The sequence below is a fragment of the Primulina tabacum genome, chromosome 11 (assembly GCF_025594145.1).
Source record: "Primulina tabacum isolate GXHZ01 chromosome 11, ASM2559414v2, whole genome shotgun sequence".
NCBI lineage: Eukaryota > Viridiplantae > Streptophyta > Magnoliopsida > Lamiales > Gesneriaceae > Primulina > Primulina tabacum.
In genome coordinates, this window is record NC_134560.1 from 6,840,604 (window position 1) to 6,859,047 (window position 18,444).

At 35.7% G+C, this 18,444-nt stretch overlaps 3 protein-coding genes across 5 annotated transcripts; 2 read left to right on the forward strand and 1 right to left on the reverse strand.

The window, feature by feature from the left end:
* Nucleotides 1-1,115: 1,115 nt before the first annotated feature.
* Nucleotides 1,116-3,600, reverse strand: LOC142519285 (uncharacterized). 3 transcript variants are annotated; one of them, XM_075622253.1, is made up of 6 exons: nt 3,537-3,597; nt 3,466-3,498; nt 3,271-3,315; nt 3,057-3,163; nt 1,903-1,937; nt 1,116-1,430 (listed from the first exon to the last, which is right to left on the reverse strand). In XM_075622253.1, the coding sequence occupies exons 3-6, from the start codon at nt 3,271-3,273 to the stop codon at nt 1,363-1,365; spliced, it is 213 nt and encodes a 70-aa protein (XP_075478368.1). In that variant the 5' UTR covers nt 3,274-3,315; nt 3,466-3,498; nt 3,537-3,597; the 3' UTR covers nt 1,116-1,362. The 3 variants fall into 3 exon arrangements, with proteins under 3 accessions (XP_075478368.1, XP_075478367.1, XP_075478369.1); XM_075622252.1 differs by having other exon boundaries at nt 3,422-3,498; nt 3,537-3,554; XM_075622254.1 differs by having other exon boundaries at nt 3,466-3,600.
* A 559-nt stretch (nt 3,601-4,159) lies between these two features.
* LOC142517969 (DEAD-box ATP-dependent RNA helicase 6-like) lies at nt 4,160-10,082 on the forward strand. Its single transcript, XM_075620510.1, has 9 exons — nt 4,160-4,599; nt 5,658-5,718; nt 6,861-7,095; nt 7,901-8,139; nt 8,789-9,040; nt 9,147-9,327; nt 9,585-9,673; nt 9,755-9,828; nt 9,944-10,082. The coding sequence occupies exons 1-9, from the start codon at nt 4,331-4,333 to the stop codon at nt 10,020-10,022; spliced, it is 1,479 nt and encodes a 492-aa protein (XP_075476625.1). The 5' UTR covers nt 4,160-4,330; the 3' UTR covers nt 10,023-10,082.
* A 5,615-nt stretch (nt 10,083-15,697) lies between these two features.
* On the forward strand, nt 15,698-18,338 carry LOC142518535 (transcription factor MYB17-like). The gene is made up of 3 exons (XM_075621325.1): nt 15,698-16,321; nt 16,689-16,818; nt 17,241-18,338. Exons 1-3 carry the CDS (start codon nt 16,189-16,191, stop codon nt 17,890-17,892), a joined length of 915 nt encoding a protein of 304 aa, XP_075477440.1. The 5' UTR covers nt 15,698-16,188; the 3' UTR covers nt 17,893-18,338.
* The last annotated feature ends 106 nt before the right edge of the window (nt 18,339-18,444 follow it).

The window sequence follows — 18,444 nt, forward strand, 5'->3', positions numbered from 1 at the left end:
TTGAGGAGGTATCCTCTTCACTGGGGGTCGGAATCGGAAGGCGGAGAAAGCAAAGAAGCAGTAGAGGAAAGAAACAGCACAGCTAAAGGCAGCAAAGAAGAACCTGCTACAAGGAAAGTGATAACCAACACAAATGGGAAGAAACCGATTAAGAAGATAATTCTTGCAGTTTTTCAATGGGGAGAGGAGAGAATCCTGATTTTCAGAAGGTTCCAGCATAAGATAATATATGTTGTTAATTGTGTGACTGCTAATTTGAAAGCTCCTGCCGCCTTTATTTCAGTTCATTAAATTTCTTCTGTATTTAAACACGCACACACGCCAAGCCTCAGGTGTAAACGTGACAACAGAGTGCTCATTCTGTTGATGGCTACGAAAGAACATGTGTACTAGTTCTCTTGTGGACCAACTCCACTGATCAATTGTTCACAAAGAAAAAAGTAAATTCCAATCAGAGAACAACGCCATTCAGATAAACACACATCATATAGGGAACTATTTCGTATTAGGAATCTATGGATCTCCTGATGTGAAATTTATGAAAGAGAAAGCACGATATATGAGAGGCACACACATTTTCAGAGATGTATAATGTACGAGACATCATAATTTGTGATGGTTGCACACATTCCGGAGATATAAGACACAATGATAACCACTTTTATGAACAAAACAAAACGTAGCTCTAAATCTTTTGAAACAAACATGAATCGGAATTCTTCTCTGTCCAGACCATACAAGTAGTGCATCTTTACTTCTGGTGGGAAATCCAAGCAACTAATGAAACTCGAAATTAGTAATGGAGAATAAAAACCTCCAAAATTTTCCTCACTGAACAATTTTAACCTTCTTGTCACAATTCATCCAGATTGAATGCTATAATTACAGATTAAGATGTTAAAACTATGAAATACTCTTAATTTTTATTAAAATTTCAACCTAAACAATAATACATTTAAAAAATCAAATATAGCAAAACCACTTAAAATGAGGGCACACACGTGAATTGCATGCATTTATCACTACTATTAGTGAAGAAGGTAAGATCTACAAGGGACACCAAGAAACTGCAACTTTGCTCCTAACTTCTGAATAATGCCAACAAAAAATGATGATTCATGAAACTAGTATCAACTGGACAAAAGACATCATTAAATATGGTGTTTTTATCATCCAAACAAATTCTTAACATAACTTTTTACAACACAACAAAACAGAGTAATTAACAAATGAAAAATCAATTTGGTCATCAGAGCTTACTTCTGAAGTACATAGATCCTATTCAAAAAAAGATTATTGGCACCCCCATATGAAAAATCAATCTGGTCATCGGAGCTTACTTCTGAAGTACATAGATCCTATTCAAAAAAAGATTATCGACACCCCCATAGTGAAGCATCCTACAGCCACCCAAGGACTCAATCTTTCACCTGTTGCAGGGAGCAGAATCTAGTTTGAATTGGTGTAGAAAAATTTGAAAGTATACATGAGAAAAGCTCATTAAACATCTCTCTTACTTTAATGTTTTACAATTCATAGAGCACATATATAATATCAAAAGGAAAATAAAAACAAACAAACAAGTGATCCTCATTTCTTTTGCTACACCTCATAGTTATCATTACTCACTCCCACATAGAAGCAAATAATGATTAAACAACTGAGAATCATCCTGGCAAAGATGGCTGGACTACACAAGAATAAAGATTATTTGATGTGGTTCTAAACTCAAGGCATTAACTATAGGTCTAAAATGAGATGTTCCAGAAAATTGAAGGGCTGAGCTATTGTAAACACAATGGCCGTACGTGCTTATGATACATTTGAAGTTTGTTCATATAAATCAAATAATTCCGTCTCTGCAAGAAAAGCATTACACATTATAATAATTAGCTGACGTACCTATTCTAGCAGCCTTCCAGAAGACAACTCGAAATCTGCCATACTAAAACTGTGTGAGGAGAAGTGTTTACTTAAAAAAAAATCCCAATAAAAATATTAAAGATCATAAATATATTGTAGTCCGCGGAAGAAATAAAGGCATAGCAAAAATATATAAACTGCAACAAGACATATATTGCCATTCAACTACGGCAAAATGATGTCAACATATAGGAGAATTCCTGAACTGATAAATTGGAGCTCCATAATCACATATAAGCCACCATTATCATAAATAATATCCAGAACTACATCAATGGGCATCAAAGGACAGAAAATAACAAAGTGTCATATCGATTTTAGAATTTGAGTTTTGTGTGGGCGAACCGTTTAGCCAATTCATGAATTGTGATAAACTTTGAATTGCTCATATTTATTTGCAGATAGAGTATCACTTACGAAACTTAAGTCCTGAAAGCAAAATTACTACAATGATCTAATGGTTAGTACTCTGAGATAAAAGTGAAGAAAGGATTTTGGTAGAATCATTGCTAAGTGGCGATTGATAGGGACCAAAACAAGGCATAAGGAAGAATGTTTATGAACAAGTACGGTAACATTACCACAGAAAATTTCAAACTATTTCCTATTGGAAGCTGTAAATGACACGATGATTAGATTAGCGAAACAATAGCTATCCATTAGCTCATTATTACACAGAAGAAGTTACTCATTGGTTAGCCATCATCCAGTCATTCTACTCCAGGTTCAACCAATATTTAAATCATGATTGTTTGCCTAATCTTTGTTAGAGGATTAGTATCTTTTAAAATATAGAAATCATTAACACAAGGGAGTATGCAGGCTCAAAAAAGGAACTTGAAATAATACATAACAAAACACTTCAGCAAATGCAACCGACTGGAAAAATTCTTTATCAAATTATCATCCGTACTAATGACACCCAAATCTTATCTCAACTATGCAAGTGAATCAAGGGGGGCAACATTGCTATAGCTTATATGAGTTGAGCTTTTGCTGATTGGCATTACCTTTATTTTACCCACAAAAAATGTTACATGGAAGATAAGAAACCCAAATATTGTGAAGATCACATGACATAGAAATGGTTTGCAAAATATTGAACCCGCAAAATCAACAACAAGCAGGCTCACCCAGTTCTCTGCTCAAGAAGTGCCGGGAATTGAATCTTTACATACGTGCAGGCACAGATGCCTAACAATACTACTGTTAGGAAAGAATGGAAATTGAAGAGCGCCGACTGGTAATACACAAGCAAACAAAATCATTTCTTGTAAACCATGAAACGGCCAAAAATCTTAGAAGCGTATAAAAAGTCGTGAAATCAAAATCTAGAGATTATCTTACCATTTTAGATTATCCTCGTCGAGAATCTCTTGGATCCTCGTATTTCTACAAAAACGAGAAGCACGCGTAAGTCATCAACACGTAGATTTCACAAATGGCAACACAAGTTGTGAATTACAAAGTTTAAAATTCAATAACTAGTTAGTATTACAGGAAATAATGAGAGATTGCTGTCGCGGGAGCGGAAGATCGGACCTTCCCTCCGAGCTAGGAAATGGTTTCGTTTTACGGAGGCTGAGAACGGAAAGTGAGGTCCAGTACTGGATCAGCAAATCGTGTTTGCCACGTCACCGATTGCATATTATATGAGATGCAGGGAATTTTAACCCGATGAACTAAGCCTCTACGGGCTCGTGTTGTAATATGTACATGGGGGATATCAGATCGAGAATGTATCTAGGACCCAAATCTTACCTGTTTCCTCGGGATCCATTGGCCGGACCCGATAACATATAGAAATTGACATTTTGGAACACATGATTTTTTTTTTTTTTTTCAAAAAGAAATTCCTCCTTTCGTGAGCCATGGGTCGGGTCTATCGAGTCGGGTCATCTCATCGAACAATTTAAATGAATTGCGTTGAAATTTTACAAATTTATGTAAAACTGAGCTTAAATATCCGGTTCATACAAATAGCGAGCCTAGATAAATTGACACGTGACGAGTTCAGATTGTCCATAGATTGAGAAAAAAAAAACAAAAAATAGATATATATGTACTTTTTTCAGTGAAAGTTATAAATATTTTGTGCTAATTACTTTTGGTTAATGTGAAATTGAATTTTATTAAGATTTTTTTAATAAAATTTTTGTTATGAAATGATAAATTCAATGAATTATATATTTTTCATTTTTTATATAGGTTGACCTGGGTTATAGTCCACGTAACCCGCAACATACATTCAATTGAATATTTGTTTCGAAAATAAGTGGCGGAGTCGATCTGCGACTTCGAGGTTATTTTTCCTTTGTTCGGTTGTACTAGTACGCGTTGAAACTGTGCTGTTTGTTTTTTTTAGCGTGAATTCGGGTCGAGTATTTCAATTTGGGGGGTTTTTGTGATGAGTTCGAGAGCGAGATATCCGCCGCCGGGAATGGGCGGCGGACGAGGAGGCGGAATGAATTTTAATGCTGGAGCAAACCCTAGTTTTCAACCCAGAAACCCTACTCCACAATACGTACAGAGGAATCCGGCTCCGAATAATCAAAACCATCAATTGTCGCAGAACTCTCAGCCACAGCAGTGGCTGCGAAGAACTCAGCTTCCGCACGCTGATTTAGCCGTTGAGGAAGTTGAAAAAACTGTGCAATCAGAGGCTGTTGCTTCCAGGTTAGTATTTTCTGTTTCTATCTCGATCGTGGTTAGTTTAGCTGCTCACCCTTGATGCCAGTTGATTTTTTTAATGATTTTGTAAGTACTGCATTTTGGGGGTAAATTGCTTTTTAATGTGCTGAAACAGAGGGTTTAAGCTGATTTGATTTTTCACATCGGTTTTAACCCATTTCTCGCCGTTTGTCCCGAGTCTTGATGTACAACTTCCCCAAATGCCTCTTTTTTCTTGACAAGAAATAGCATGTTGGACCTTATTATTATTCGTGTGTCTCAGTGTTTCTGTTAATGGTGGTAATATGGACAACTCTTTGACGTGCTGGAGTTTAGGCGTTTGATTTAGACAAAAATATTCATGCGATTTACGATCATCGGACTTACAGGGAACTATAGGCGTACTATTGATTTAAAACAAATTTTATATGTTTTAAAAATTTTGTTAAGCAGAATAATTTATCCAAATGAGATGATTATCCAACAAATTGTAGGTACCGTGGCGGTGGATGTTCTGGTGGGTCCAAAAGGCGAATGGGATGTTTTATAATTTTAATGAAATCACTTCAATTTTTGTGTTCACGTATGGCATGAAATTTGTCCTCTGTCAGAAATGTGGTTGCATGGTTCCAGTTTGTTACGGGCGAGACCTTTCTTGTTTAGTAGTATAGAGTTTGTTTTCGAGTTTTTTTCCCCTTTTTGATAGTCCTATAAGATAACCTTAACTCGGGCTTGGGCATGAAGAGATGACCATTTTATTCATGATATTACTTCAGTGTTTTTTTTATTCAGTTATATTATTCATGAATCGTTAGAATTAAGTGTCAAATCTTACAGAGACCTACTATATCATAACTAAATGTAGGGTACAGTAAATTTTTTACCTACTCCAGGGTATGTGAAAATGCCTCATTTACTGCATTTATATATTTTCTGCTATTTTATGGATGGGCTTTGTGAAAGTTTTAGTATCCATCCCCCTTTTCCTCCACAACTTGTACTGTTATTCAAGATTCTTAATATCCATTTAAATATTGGTCAGTTTTGCATTTCTTCTTGACCAGTTCACAAGATTGGAAGGCCCAGTTGAAGATACCACCACAGGACACACGCTTCAAAACCGAGGTTAGATTTCCATCATGCATATGGACTGGCCCGCAAAATTACTTTAATTGTTTTGTTTATTAAACTTTGTTTGGTTTTTCCTAATACCTAAGGTCCCAAGTTCGCTGTGATAGTAATTGTTGTCTTGTTTGAGAATGTTCTAGGAAAACCTGATATGTTTCAGCTGAATAATATCTAAGTTATCAAGGCATTGGCTAGTTAGGACTAGAGGGAATATCGGAATATTAATTGCATGAGATGTTCAATTCATTCACCTCCTCGCCATACTCTTTTTAGACGCCATGTTTTCTAAAACAATTTTACATGCTACTGTAAAGCGCCTTAATGTATTCAATCAGTAAGTGAATCAAACATCATTCATTAAGGTGTAACTTGTTAAGCTATTATTGGGGTATCTATTTATTACCTTTGACAGTTGAATTGATTGTCATTTGAATTTGGATGATCTGGCTTCTTTTAATGGTTGTGGAGGTTGTAATGTCATTTGATATATCGGATTCTGGTGGCTTGCAGCACTCATAACCTTGAGCAAATGCCACAAAAGAAATCGAAGGAAAATCCATGTTTGCAACCAACACAAGCTTGCCAGAAAACTTAGCCAGGCATATTGTTCGTAATTTCTAATATACTACCAAATAAGTTGTCCTCTGAATCTAATTTGTCATTGATGAGAATGACTGCCACCTTATAATCTTTTATTTGTTGCTTGGACTCGAACAGGATTGCCATGGTGTCTTTGCGACTATTAAAAAGGAAAATAAAAGAAAAGAATAGGAAAAAAAGATTGTAGGTCATAAATGGCTAGCTTGCCACTGAAAATTACTTGAATTTACTGTCTTCCTTGTTCAACCTTCCACTTCAGCTGGATAATCTGTAATCTGCGGTTCAAAGCTCTGAATTTTGGATGTTCTTACAAGTAGATACAACTCTACCACTTATGGTACCATCCTGAAATCTGTAATGTGCTGTTCAAAAGTTCTATCATTGTTTCTTATTATTTTATGCTTTAGTAGCAATATTTGTGCAAACTCATTTGTTTCATGTTCATCTATAATTTGTCATTTTCCTGCATGCATCTATATGTGGGTACATAGATGTGTGTGTATAATTTGCTCCTGAATGCTATTTTACTTTTCTTTCAGGATGTGACGGCTACGAAAGGAAATGAATTTGAAGACTACTTTTTAAAGCGTGAGCTTCTCATGGGAATATATGAGAAGGGCTTTGAGAGGCCATCTCCCATTCAGGAGGAGAGTATTCCAATTGCTCTCACTGGAAGCGATATATTGGCGAGGGCCAAAAATGGAACTGGGAAAACTGCTGCCTTCTGCATTCCTGCTTTGGAAAAAATTGATCAAGATAAAAATGCTATTCAAGGTTTTTGATAATATCCATTTAATGGACCAAGAAAATTTTCATCTTCAAACTTTCTCTATATTCTAGTTTATATCAGGACATTTGTTAGCTATGTAGCACGGATACTCCTAAATTTTTTTCCTGAAGTATCGGACACGGCCACACCACGCCGATAGGCGTGTCGGATACTGGTGAAATATGCGTCATTGACTTTTTATAGGTTTGACCACTCGGATACGTTTTGGACATAGCTGGGATACGTCATGGGCACTGCGGAGATACGTTTTGGCAAAACATAAATTGATTTTTTTGTTTTTCTTCTTAAATCACGCATCGGAAGTTGTATATATTAATCATTGTCGTAACCTAAACGTATCGTTTCTTATATTTTCAAAATCTGTCTTATCGGTATCGTATTCGATACGATTACATGCAACATAGTTGTTAGGTTCATATGAGCTAAAACTGATAATTTGTGAGAATCGAATCTGGGTATTTGAGGTAAAGACAAATATATAGTGGTAGCAGTAATTAATTATTTTTTCCTTATGATAACTAGTCTACCTACCTTTTATCATTATTTTACTGCATTTAGCAATGATTTATTAAAGGTGTTAGGAAGATTATTTTTAGTATGATAATTGTGTAATTGCTTGAGTCTTGCTCCATCATTTAAGCTTAGCTTGAGTCTTGCTCCATCATTTAAGCTTAGGGAACACATTATTAATTTGGTATCGTACTATTCTCGAATATCTGCTTGAGTTCTTCTCTGCGCATTACTCAAATTTTACCTTTCTTGTCTATCTTACTTTGTATTTCGATGCAGTTGTTATTCTTGTGCCTACTAGAGAACTTGCTCTCCAAACATCCCAAGTTTGCAAAGAACTTGGGAAGCACTTAAAAATTGAAGTCATGGTTACTACTGGTGGAACAAGCTTGAAAGATGACATAATGCGACTTTATCAGCCAGTTCATTTACTTGTTGGGACACCTGGAAGAGTTCTTGATCTTGCAAAAAAGGGTATTTGCGTATTGAAAGATTGCTCTATGCTTGCAATGGATGAGGTATGTATAATCTATTGATGTTGACCACATGTTTTTTATGATGTTACTTGATAATTGAGGAACACAAAAGATGTGGAATAAGCATAATATGCTGATATCATTCTCACCCTGTATGTTGCGACAATCCCTCCTCATTTCTAAATCCTAATTGTTTGTAAAATATATTTCTGTTGCTATGTGATATTGTATTAAAATTCACCTCGTGCATGTAGATTATAAAAATATCATGTTTGGCATGTTTTGCTTCGATAAAGCGCACATCTTGCCTTGCGCCTAAGGCTCCAGGATACTTGTACGTCTTGTACCCTAAATAACAATGATATCAGCTCAAAAAACCCTTCATCAGAACAATCGCATGATCATCTTTTCTTCATCGACTTTTCTTATCGTTCCTAAAGCACTTGTGATTGGTATAGTGACTAGTGAGACCTACGGTCTACCTGATTTTTCATAACTTCTCTTCATTTATGGTGGGAGGATTTGAACCTGTGTTTGTTGGCAATTCTTTCATCATGGTATCTCGCATCATATATATATTTTAATTTTGATATTTGTTCTTCCTTATTTGAACTCTGAAAATAAGTGTATATAACATCATGACATATTAGAAAGTGGGCTAATCTTGTCCTCTTCATGTCAATAATTTCAGGCTGATAAGCTTTTGTCACCGGAGTTTCAACCTTCAGTTCAGCAACTAATTCGCTTTTTACCTGCAAATCGTCAGATTCTTATGTTTTCTGCAACATTTCCTGTTACCGTAAAAGATTTCAAAGATAGGTACCTGAAAAAGCCCTACGTCATCAACCTGATGGATGAGCTCACCCTCAAGGGTATAACTCAGTATTATGCTTTTGTGGAAGAAAGACAAAAAGTTCACTGCCTCAATACATTATTTTCAAAGGTTCGAATTCCTGTTAGCATATACTTTAGTGATAATATATTACATTTGTATTGTCATCTGTTATGAATTTGTTCTGGCTGTCAAATCTGTTGTCTTTGTGATGCAGCTTCAAATAAACCAGTCTATCATTTTCTGCAATTCCGTGAATCGAGTAGAACTTCTTGCCAAGAAAATTACAGAACTTGGTTTTTCTTGTTTCTATATTCACGCTAAGATGCTTCAAGATCATCGCAACAGAGTATTTCACGATTTCCGCAATGGTGCCTGTAGAAACCTTGTATGCACCGGTACGTTCTGTAGTGGGATCCCTTGAACCCATTTTATATTGTAGTATGTCTTAACTCCGTTCTAGGGAAAACATGGCACTTTATATGAATTTGTACTAATAGTAGGGAAAAAGTGCAACTTATGCTGCAAGCTTCTGATTTTAATCTCATCGATTCTGTTTTGGTCTCTCCTGTTAGTTACTCTATCTGATGTCCTCTGTGTGTGTGTGTCTCTTATATTACTTTCTTTTATTTTTTCTTCTATGTATCAATTGCAGATTTATTCACAAGAGGGATCGATATTCAAGCGGTCAATGTTGTTATCAATTTTGATTTTCCCAAAAACTCAGAGACATATTTACACAGGGTATGGTGCTTGGGTTGTTGGCCAGTTTTACTTTCATACTTGTCGAACTGTTTTGTCGTAAATTGTTTATGTTACATGTAGGTTGGTCGATCTGGAAGGTTTGGACACCTTGGGTTAGCTGTCAATCTGATTACCTTCGAAGATCGCTTCAATTTGTAAGACTTTGCGGCTAACTTTTGTTTACTGATGGTGGTTTATTTGGAATAGAGTTATTGGGTTGTGAATTTCTTGAGATTTCTCTTTTATTTCTCTCTGCCTCTCATCTTTCAGGTATAGGATGGAGCAAGAACTAGGGACGGAGATTAAGCAGATCCCACCACATATAGATCAAGCTATATATTGCCAATGATCTGTGGTGGCTGCTATTTACCCATTGATCGAAAACACCACCATCTACATCATCTTTTTGATGGCAGAAACCAGTAGCCTGTCATGATGGTTAATGATGTAATGCCAAGGTCACAAGGAAATTACATGCTTTTGGTCATGAAACACTTTCTATTCGATTTGTGAGGCAGACAGATACAAAATTTTCAAGATATCGGACATCTCACAACCATTCAACCCATATTGATTCGGAATGGTGGATATTTAAGGTTAAAATGTTGCACTCCTGTGAATCGAGGTCCTTTTCTTTGTTTATGCTTGGTCATCGTTAAACTCAGCCTATCAGCAGGATTACTCACCGTCCAAGTTCTTGGTTATTGCCATCAGTTGCTCATTTAGTTTCAAGTGCACGTTCCCATCAATGATGAAAAACTGATTTCCCTCTCCTTTATCTGGTATTAGTTATGGCGTAGCACAAAGTAGTCACTTGAAGATTCTATAATTGCTAAAATAAGCAATAGTGTTCTGCATATTTGGTACCGTAGAAACGTTCTTTACCTTATCATGTTGGTTAGTTGGTTGTAACTTGTGCCAGAGTCCGGATTAAAACTTTATTTTCTCATAGAAGTTAAATGGTTATTTGTGTTTGTGTTATGATACATTTTGAAGTTGTCATCATCTAATGCAAGGTGGGTTACTAGGTGCCATATTGATTTCTCCTTGAAATTCACTTTGGTTTTCAGGGATGTTTTGACAACCGGAAAATAGGCAACTGGAGGACAATGTGGGGGGGTTGAAAAGGATGGTAGGCTAGTGTCTCGATTATGCAGAGTTCTAAGCAATTTAATGGTTATTCTATTGCATGATCTGGCATAACATTTTGAACTTGTTTATGAACCCATTATAATGAATCTCAAATTCTCTCAAATCAAATAATAATAATTTGAAAGTCATTGATCGGATCTTTACGTCAAATCCAAATCAGTTAATCGAGCTCGAGTTCTAGTTTGTTTCATTTTTATGGATCATTATTTGAAACTACTGAAAAAAATCTGATTTTCATTTGAGAAGTTTCTCAAATTTGATCTAGTTGGTTCGATTGGTGATATTGTATATCACTAGTAATGATTAGGTAATCTATATTTTACGTATTTCATGTGTTTGCAGTCGATAGGAGTCTGTTAAAATGAAATCTACCTAACTGTTCATATCATATTGTTTCAAAATTAAAGCCCGCAAAACAACAGGAGATCTTGCTAAGAGAATGTTTACGTAGAACCTTTGTTGTAGGGTTCGATAAGATACATAAACGTGAACATACAAGGAGATATAGGTAAAAACTTGTGTGAGACGGTCTCACGGGTGGTATTTTATGAGACGGATGTCTTCTTTGGGTCAGCCATGAAAAAATATTACTTTTATGTTAAGAGTATTACTTTTTATTGTGAATATCGGTAGGATTGACTCGTCTCACATATAAAGATTCGTGAGACGGTCTAACAAGAGACCTACTCGAAGATGTATACTTACATAAATATCCTTAAAAGTTTATATTCTCCAAGTAAATACAATTCTGTAGTTATTTTAATGGTTAGGGATCTACTCGAATGAAAACAAATTAAAGTTGAACTAGACTTGAGTTGGGTCAAATCAAGCTCGACTCGAATTTGGAACGACTTGGCTCACTTGTAACAAACTAAACATACGCTATTCATCCAATGTAAGTAATACTATAAATATTTTTTTTAACCTCATTTTTCATGTAATGAGGAGGAATTTTTCGACTGCATTTGATTCATTTGATTGGACATTGGCCATCTTGCTGACCCCCTTGGGTGTTTGCCAGCCTTTCATATGTTAGCCCCCCACTAAAGTCACTGCTCTCTTTGACTCCTTGCATTGGAGGTGATTACAACTTGCGTTTTGTAATTTTACTTGAATGATATTGACTCATAATTTATGTTGATTAAGAATTAGATATAAAATTAATATATTTTTAATTGGAATAAGATAAAACGGCCGTGCAATTTGTAAATTTTGATCCTTAAAACCAAGGTTCTAAAAAACAGTGAAGCGTCCCGAAGCGCATATATCGAGCTCCAAGCTTTTCAAGCTTAAACGAGATTAACACATGTTTAAGCATGAAAAAACGTTTTTTTATTTTTAGTGTAATTGTAATTATCACAAACCAATAAATAGATAAAATAATATATAAATATGATAAATTTAAGTCTCATGCATTAATTCTCATATTTATAAAAAATTAAAAATCTCAAAATTACAATCTTTATTTGTTTTTGCAATTAGACCACATTAAAAAATTCTAAATATTTGTCAAATCATTATCAGAAATGTTTAATCATAATTAAAATTAATAAACATCTAAATTATAAACCTAATTTATTATTTAAAATAAAAAGACATAACTTCAAAATAAAAAAAAGATTAAAAATAAATATATGCGATTAATTGTGCTTAAGCACACTTAGTTAAACGTCTTAATTATCTTTAATTCAGTCAAATTATAGTTTAACCGCTTTTTTCCACTTTTATCCGAAGCGAGACGTTTTTTGTCGAGTTTCAAACTTAAGCACGCTTAATCAAAGCTTAAGCGGGCTTTTTAGAACACTGATTAAAACACATATTGAATGTCTAAGCCATCAATTAAGTATATGTAAATTTTTAGTTATATTTTCTTGATTTGTCATGATATATATCGTACTATTTATTGGTTTTCTTCACGCCAAAGCCTAGGAAGTGAATTAAGGAACAAGTCACATAAGCAAACAGCTATGGTACCGTAAGTAGAGTGTTCAAACTCCTAAGTTTGAAAGAATGAAAGAAATTGAAGTCAAAATAAGGGAGAGTGCCTTTATTGCCTGTCTTTTCTCTTGCTTCATCAACCTCTGCTCCTCCATTAAATGCTAGCTTCGGATGCCATGATCGTATATACTGATGTATAAGCCTTAAATAATAGTATATAATTATTTATTTTTTGTTGACAAAGAAAACTCAATCCAACAAAAACTTTCAAACATGTGCCTCAAAAATTGTGAGTGTTGAAAAATATGAATCGAATATTTGAATGTTGAAAATAAAAAAATTGAATTGTTGAAAATAAAAGTTGTAAATATTTAAAATTAGTGTGTAATGATATATGTAATTATATATTTATTTTTGGATTATTTCCAAATAAATTCAATAAATAGGTCTCTCAATATGTGAAGAAAATCACAATTGAGTAGAGAGAAAATTTTATAAAGTGTGTACTTTGGTAAATTTTGAGAGTTTGAAATTTTTACTTTTTACCGTAAATTTTTACTTTTAACAGTGAGAAAATTTTCCGATAAACAAGGAAGGTTCGGAGATATTTGTAAATAAACGCATCAGCACTTCGGACGTGCTGAGGCGCTTGTAAAGAGGTGCCTTACCACTCCTCTTGCTGCTCTGGAAATCTCAGGGCTGAGAGAGAGACGTCTATGCACCCGTTAAGCGGCGAAGCGCTGTTTACCAAGAGCTATGAGTTTCCACATATCATTGTCGCCAAAAAGTGTCTTTTGGTCATATTTTCGAGATTTGTGACTTATATATCAATCCATCTGAATGAATTAACATAATGAGAACTTCGAGAAGATCAAACAAAGGAAGATCATGTTCCATTCATTTTAAACTTCTTCTTCTAAAAAAAAGAATTTGCTTCATTTCATGGCTATGACACTTGTGATTAGTAGTGCTGCTATTATAAGTTAGAAGTCTTTATATCCTGAGAGACGATTTCCATATCTCGTGAACACCACATGCATGACAAATTCGTCTTAAAAACAAAGAATTTTTTTTTTACTTCAACTTCAAATTTACTAACATATCTTCATGACTGATCTTCATGTTGTAGATTAAATGAAGGTGATAAGGATAATCTCCACCAACAGACCCAAAATACCTGATTACCCGGACCATCCGACTCGTGCCCAGCTCAAGAAGATCAATCCATTGTGCTTACCTTACCTACATTATATAGGAGCACGTTACGAATTGGAAGCTCGAGTAATTCGATATCCATTTTCGTTTTGCTTCACAATACTATGGTCTAGTTTACTATACTTTGATAAAAATATTCAATGTAATGTAATATACATATATCATGTATTTTATGATACATCCACACAAAACTCATGAAATTAGGCATTGATGACCCCACAAACATGTGTGCATGCTAAGTGTAAAAAAAAAAGAAAGAGAGAAATTCATTGAATGGACAGAGTGTGTCCTTTCACCATTGAAGAAAGCTCCATTAAATGCCATCATCCTCACATGCATCTCTCTTTTTCACATTTGGATTTTTCTTTGCATTTACTCCTCACAATACCATGTGCGACAGTACTCTTTGGTAGCACAAATTTTGAAATATTCATTTGCCATTTTGCTATCTTAATTAATATTTCCCAGAATTTCTATCACTTTATACTCTGATGTTATATTATTACCAATTTACAGTGCTTTTATTTATGCTGGCATTAACTACAGCTGAAAAAAGAATGTGTTATTCAAGTCCAACTAAATGATCATTCATGTTCTATGTATTATTATTATCACTATAAATGTAGTCGGTCGGCTCAGTTCACAATTATACCAAGTCGTGTCGGATGAAAGAAATTGAATTTGTAGGAAAATTTCAAATCTAAAAAACCCGGACTAGTTTGGAGGTTGGATTTGAAATTCAAACAAAAGAATATATTTTTCTAGTTTTGAGCATAATAGATACGATGGATTTAACATGTAGATTTGATGTGTAACTCAAAAAATCAAAAATTTCCATCCAAAACCAATATAAGTTCTGATGAGATCTGGCTGAATCGGACGAGCGGAGTCAGGGCAATCCATCGGATCTGATTTGTGTTTCGTGTAAGGAAATGAGCGAGGAGATGAATCTGTAAGCTATAGCTTCCACTGTGACCTGCAGACAAGGAGATGAACTCATGAATGGACGCCGGATGGGTGTCCGACGTGGCCACTCCGATGCTTAAGTTAGTAGGTGAAAAAGAAAAGCAAAGTAGCGGTATATGTGATGATATACGTGAAATGCTTAAGAATTCAAAGTTCTAGCCTCTGTAAATGAAAATAATACCTGCAATTTATAGGAAAGAATGTGGTAGGTACCTTGTTTTCTGTGCATAATTGCTAAGTATGGTATGACGGTTGCTCATACCATGCTTCTGATGACTTCTCTGACACGTCAAACCCATGTTGTTCTGACAGATAAGATAGTTCATGCTGATACACTCGAGTGCGGTACTGTTATTGAGGTAGCCCGGGTAGAAATCATCCAGGAGTTTACATGAGAGCCCGGGCTTCTGGTTGCACGTGGAGTAGAGCCCGGGCATCTCCCTGTCCGGCTGCTGAAGAAAGCACTCTGTTTATTGACCTTGTTTTAGGGAATCTATTTAATATCTCAGGTTATCTATGATCCGGGCTCTCATGGGTATCATCAAGTTCATTATCCAATTATCATTAACTTATCTACATCAAGTTGCCAGAGCTCAGATTATTTTTTTAATACAACGAGAGTTGAGATTTCCGAGCTGTTGCACACCTAGACAACTAGGAATTTGAACCCAAGATCTCATGTCTTAGTGTGGAGGTTTCATCTTTACTACTAGATCAAGAGATGGAGTCGACTCGACTTGCATGCACATAAATGCCAGAAATAAATTAACGTGAAATCTGAGAGTTAAGGAAACTAATAAACGGGGACACAATAAATACAAGAATTTTTCTTCGTCCAATAAATTCAGCCATTACATCCTCTTCCACGATATTGCGAATTATTGCGCGACATATTTAGTCGATAAGAGAAATAAATGCTCCTATCTAGAATCTGAATAAATCTCCATATTAATGCAAGTGTAAGCATTCAATGCGTAGCCGGCCGATGTGTCGCCGGTATGATCTGTAAAGTTCTCTGTTATGTCTTTTCACGTTATCTTTGATCAAGATTCAAAAGGGTTTTCAATTTTTACTTTTTACATTTCACTTCTATCCTGAATGTAATTTAGTTCCAAGAATCTTTGAGATTCGAGGGTTAACTGTATTTTCTTGGTTTCTTGTATATTTTGTACTGTTGTTTGAAAGGAAAAGGTAGTGTTTTCGAAGAATCATTAGACTGTTTTTGTGTGTGTTTTTTTTTGTTAATGGGGAGAGCACCATGTTGTGACAAAAAAGGGTTAAAGAAAGGACCCTGGACTTCTGAGGAAGATGAGAAATTGGTTGACTATATCAGCAAAAACGGCCATGGGAGCTGGCGATCTCTTCCCAAACTTGCAGGTTTTTTACCCTTTTTTTCTTACTTTCAAGAATATATGATTCGGCATTTCAAATCTTCGAATATATAATCGTCATGTTACACTGACGGTAGGTGTTAGTTATCATAAAATGAATGAATATATACCACGAGCCTTATATACCGATTCAAAAAGGACCTGAAACAGAGAATATAAATAGCAGCAAATTAAGTAAGTTTTGAAATGGAATTACGGGATTCTTATTATATTTCTGTGGATATGGTTTTGAACTGAACTGAGCTGAGCGAGGATCACCTGGTGGTCGACGAGTCTTCGTGTCTCGCTAGGAGTTCGATGCACTGCACCTTGGAAGATGTCAGTTTGTTTAGTTATCGTGATTCTTTCTACAGGTCTTCTTCGTTGTGGGAAGAGTTGCAGGCTACGATGGACAAATTATCTAAGGCCAGACATCAAACGAGGACCATTCACACCTGATGAAGAAAAGCTTGTCATTCAGCTGCATGCCATTCTTGGAAACAGGTTATGGTTACGATAGATTGATTGTCGGACCGACTATTTTCAGTTGTAATGTGAAATCACCTGTGATCATTCAATCTTACATCACCATGAATTGATGCGTGACACAGAGCTTCGAATTGAGTTGCAAGTTTGATCTTGCATCACCACTGGCAATAATAAGTTTCGAAAACTCTGGTTACAGACCGCTAATGCACCGGGCTCACGGGTCCTTGATATTGTTGGGATCTGTATTTATTTTAAGAAAATGATGAACCGAGTTGTTAATTGCTCTTTTCTAAAAGATTTTCCCATTTCTCATGAAATCCGATGTGGAACTACGTGCATCATGAAAGGCAGATGGACCAGGCCGAGAAATGTTTCAGTAAATGTCCATGTTCATTATAATCTTTCTTTCACTAATATTGGATGTTTATTTTCTTCAGATGGGCCGCCATTGCTTCTCAATTACAGGGCAGAACAGACAATGAAATCAAGAACTTGTGGAACACTCATCTGAAGAAGCGTTTGCTGCAGATGGGAATCGACCCTCAGACACACGAGCATGTCTCGGTATCTGATGTATCATTATCAAATCGACTTCCCTCGTCTCCTTCAATGCGCCACATGGCACAATGGGAGAGCGCCAGGCTCGAAGCCGAAGCCCGACTTTCCAAGGAATCCCTACTCTTGAACCCAACGACACTACAAAAATCAGACACCGATTACTTCTTACGTCTGTGGAATTCTGAGGTTGGAGAGACGTTTCGTAGACTGAAAAATGAGGAGAAAACAGAGAAAATGTATTGTCAAAGTCCCATCTCATCATCATTAACAAAGTGTGGTTCGATATCAGGAATGACAACCGAATTTGGTCTGGGTCAAGTAGGTTCCTTGGACGCAGGGAACATGAAAGACCACGATCCTGAGCTTAAGATCGTCAAATCTTGCACGGACAATGTTCTACCTGGATTGGATTCAGGGAGTTCAAATGAATTGGAGGATTCATCTGAATCTGCATTGCAGCTGCTTTTTGATTTTCCAAGTAATAATGACATGAGCTTCTTGGGACATCATGATTTCTGTAGCTTATGGTAGTGATTTTATACACAAAAAGCTGAAGTTTGCATCTTTCTCCACTTCAAGCTTTTGGCTGAATTTCGCTTCTCGCTTCAGTGCTACCGAAATTCAGTTCGTTTGTTTTTCATCACCTTCAGCTTTTGGAAATATGGAAGATCCTAAATTCCTAATGTTTCTGGTTATCACCATCTCAGGAAGAATATATTGCAAAAACTCGTTGGGGCTTTCTACAAACCAATTTGCCTAGATGTTTCCAGTCAGACCCGAGTGCGTGCGGAAAAAAAACGCAAAACATAACACCCCTCTCACCTATCTCTTTTTATGCAATCTTGCATATAATTGAAGAAGACTTTGTTGTACTGGATAACACAAGTATTGGCTTCAGATTGTAACCTCCCAATGGGGAACTTGGCTAGTTCTGTTAAATGCCATTTTCTTACTCTACTAGAGAATTAATTTCACCATTATGGGCTTTCATGCATCCTCCTTTTATTTAAAATTCATTTAGATCTGTAAATATCTCATGTTTGCTATTGAAGAAGGCGGATTTGAACGTTAGATTGTCATGAT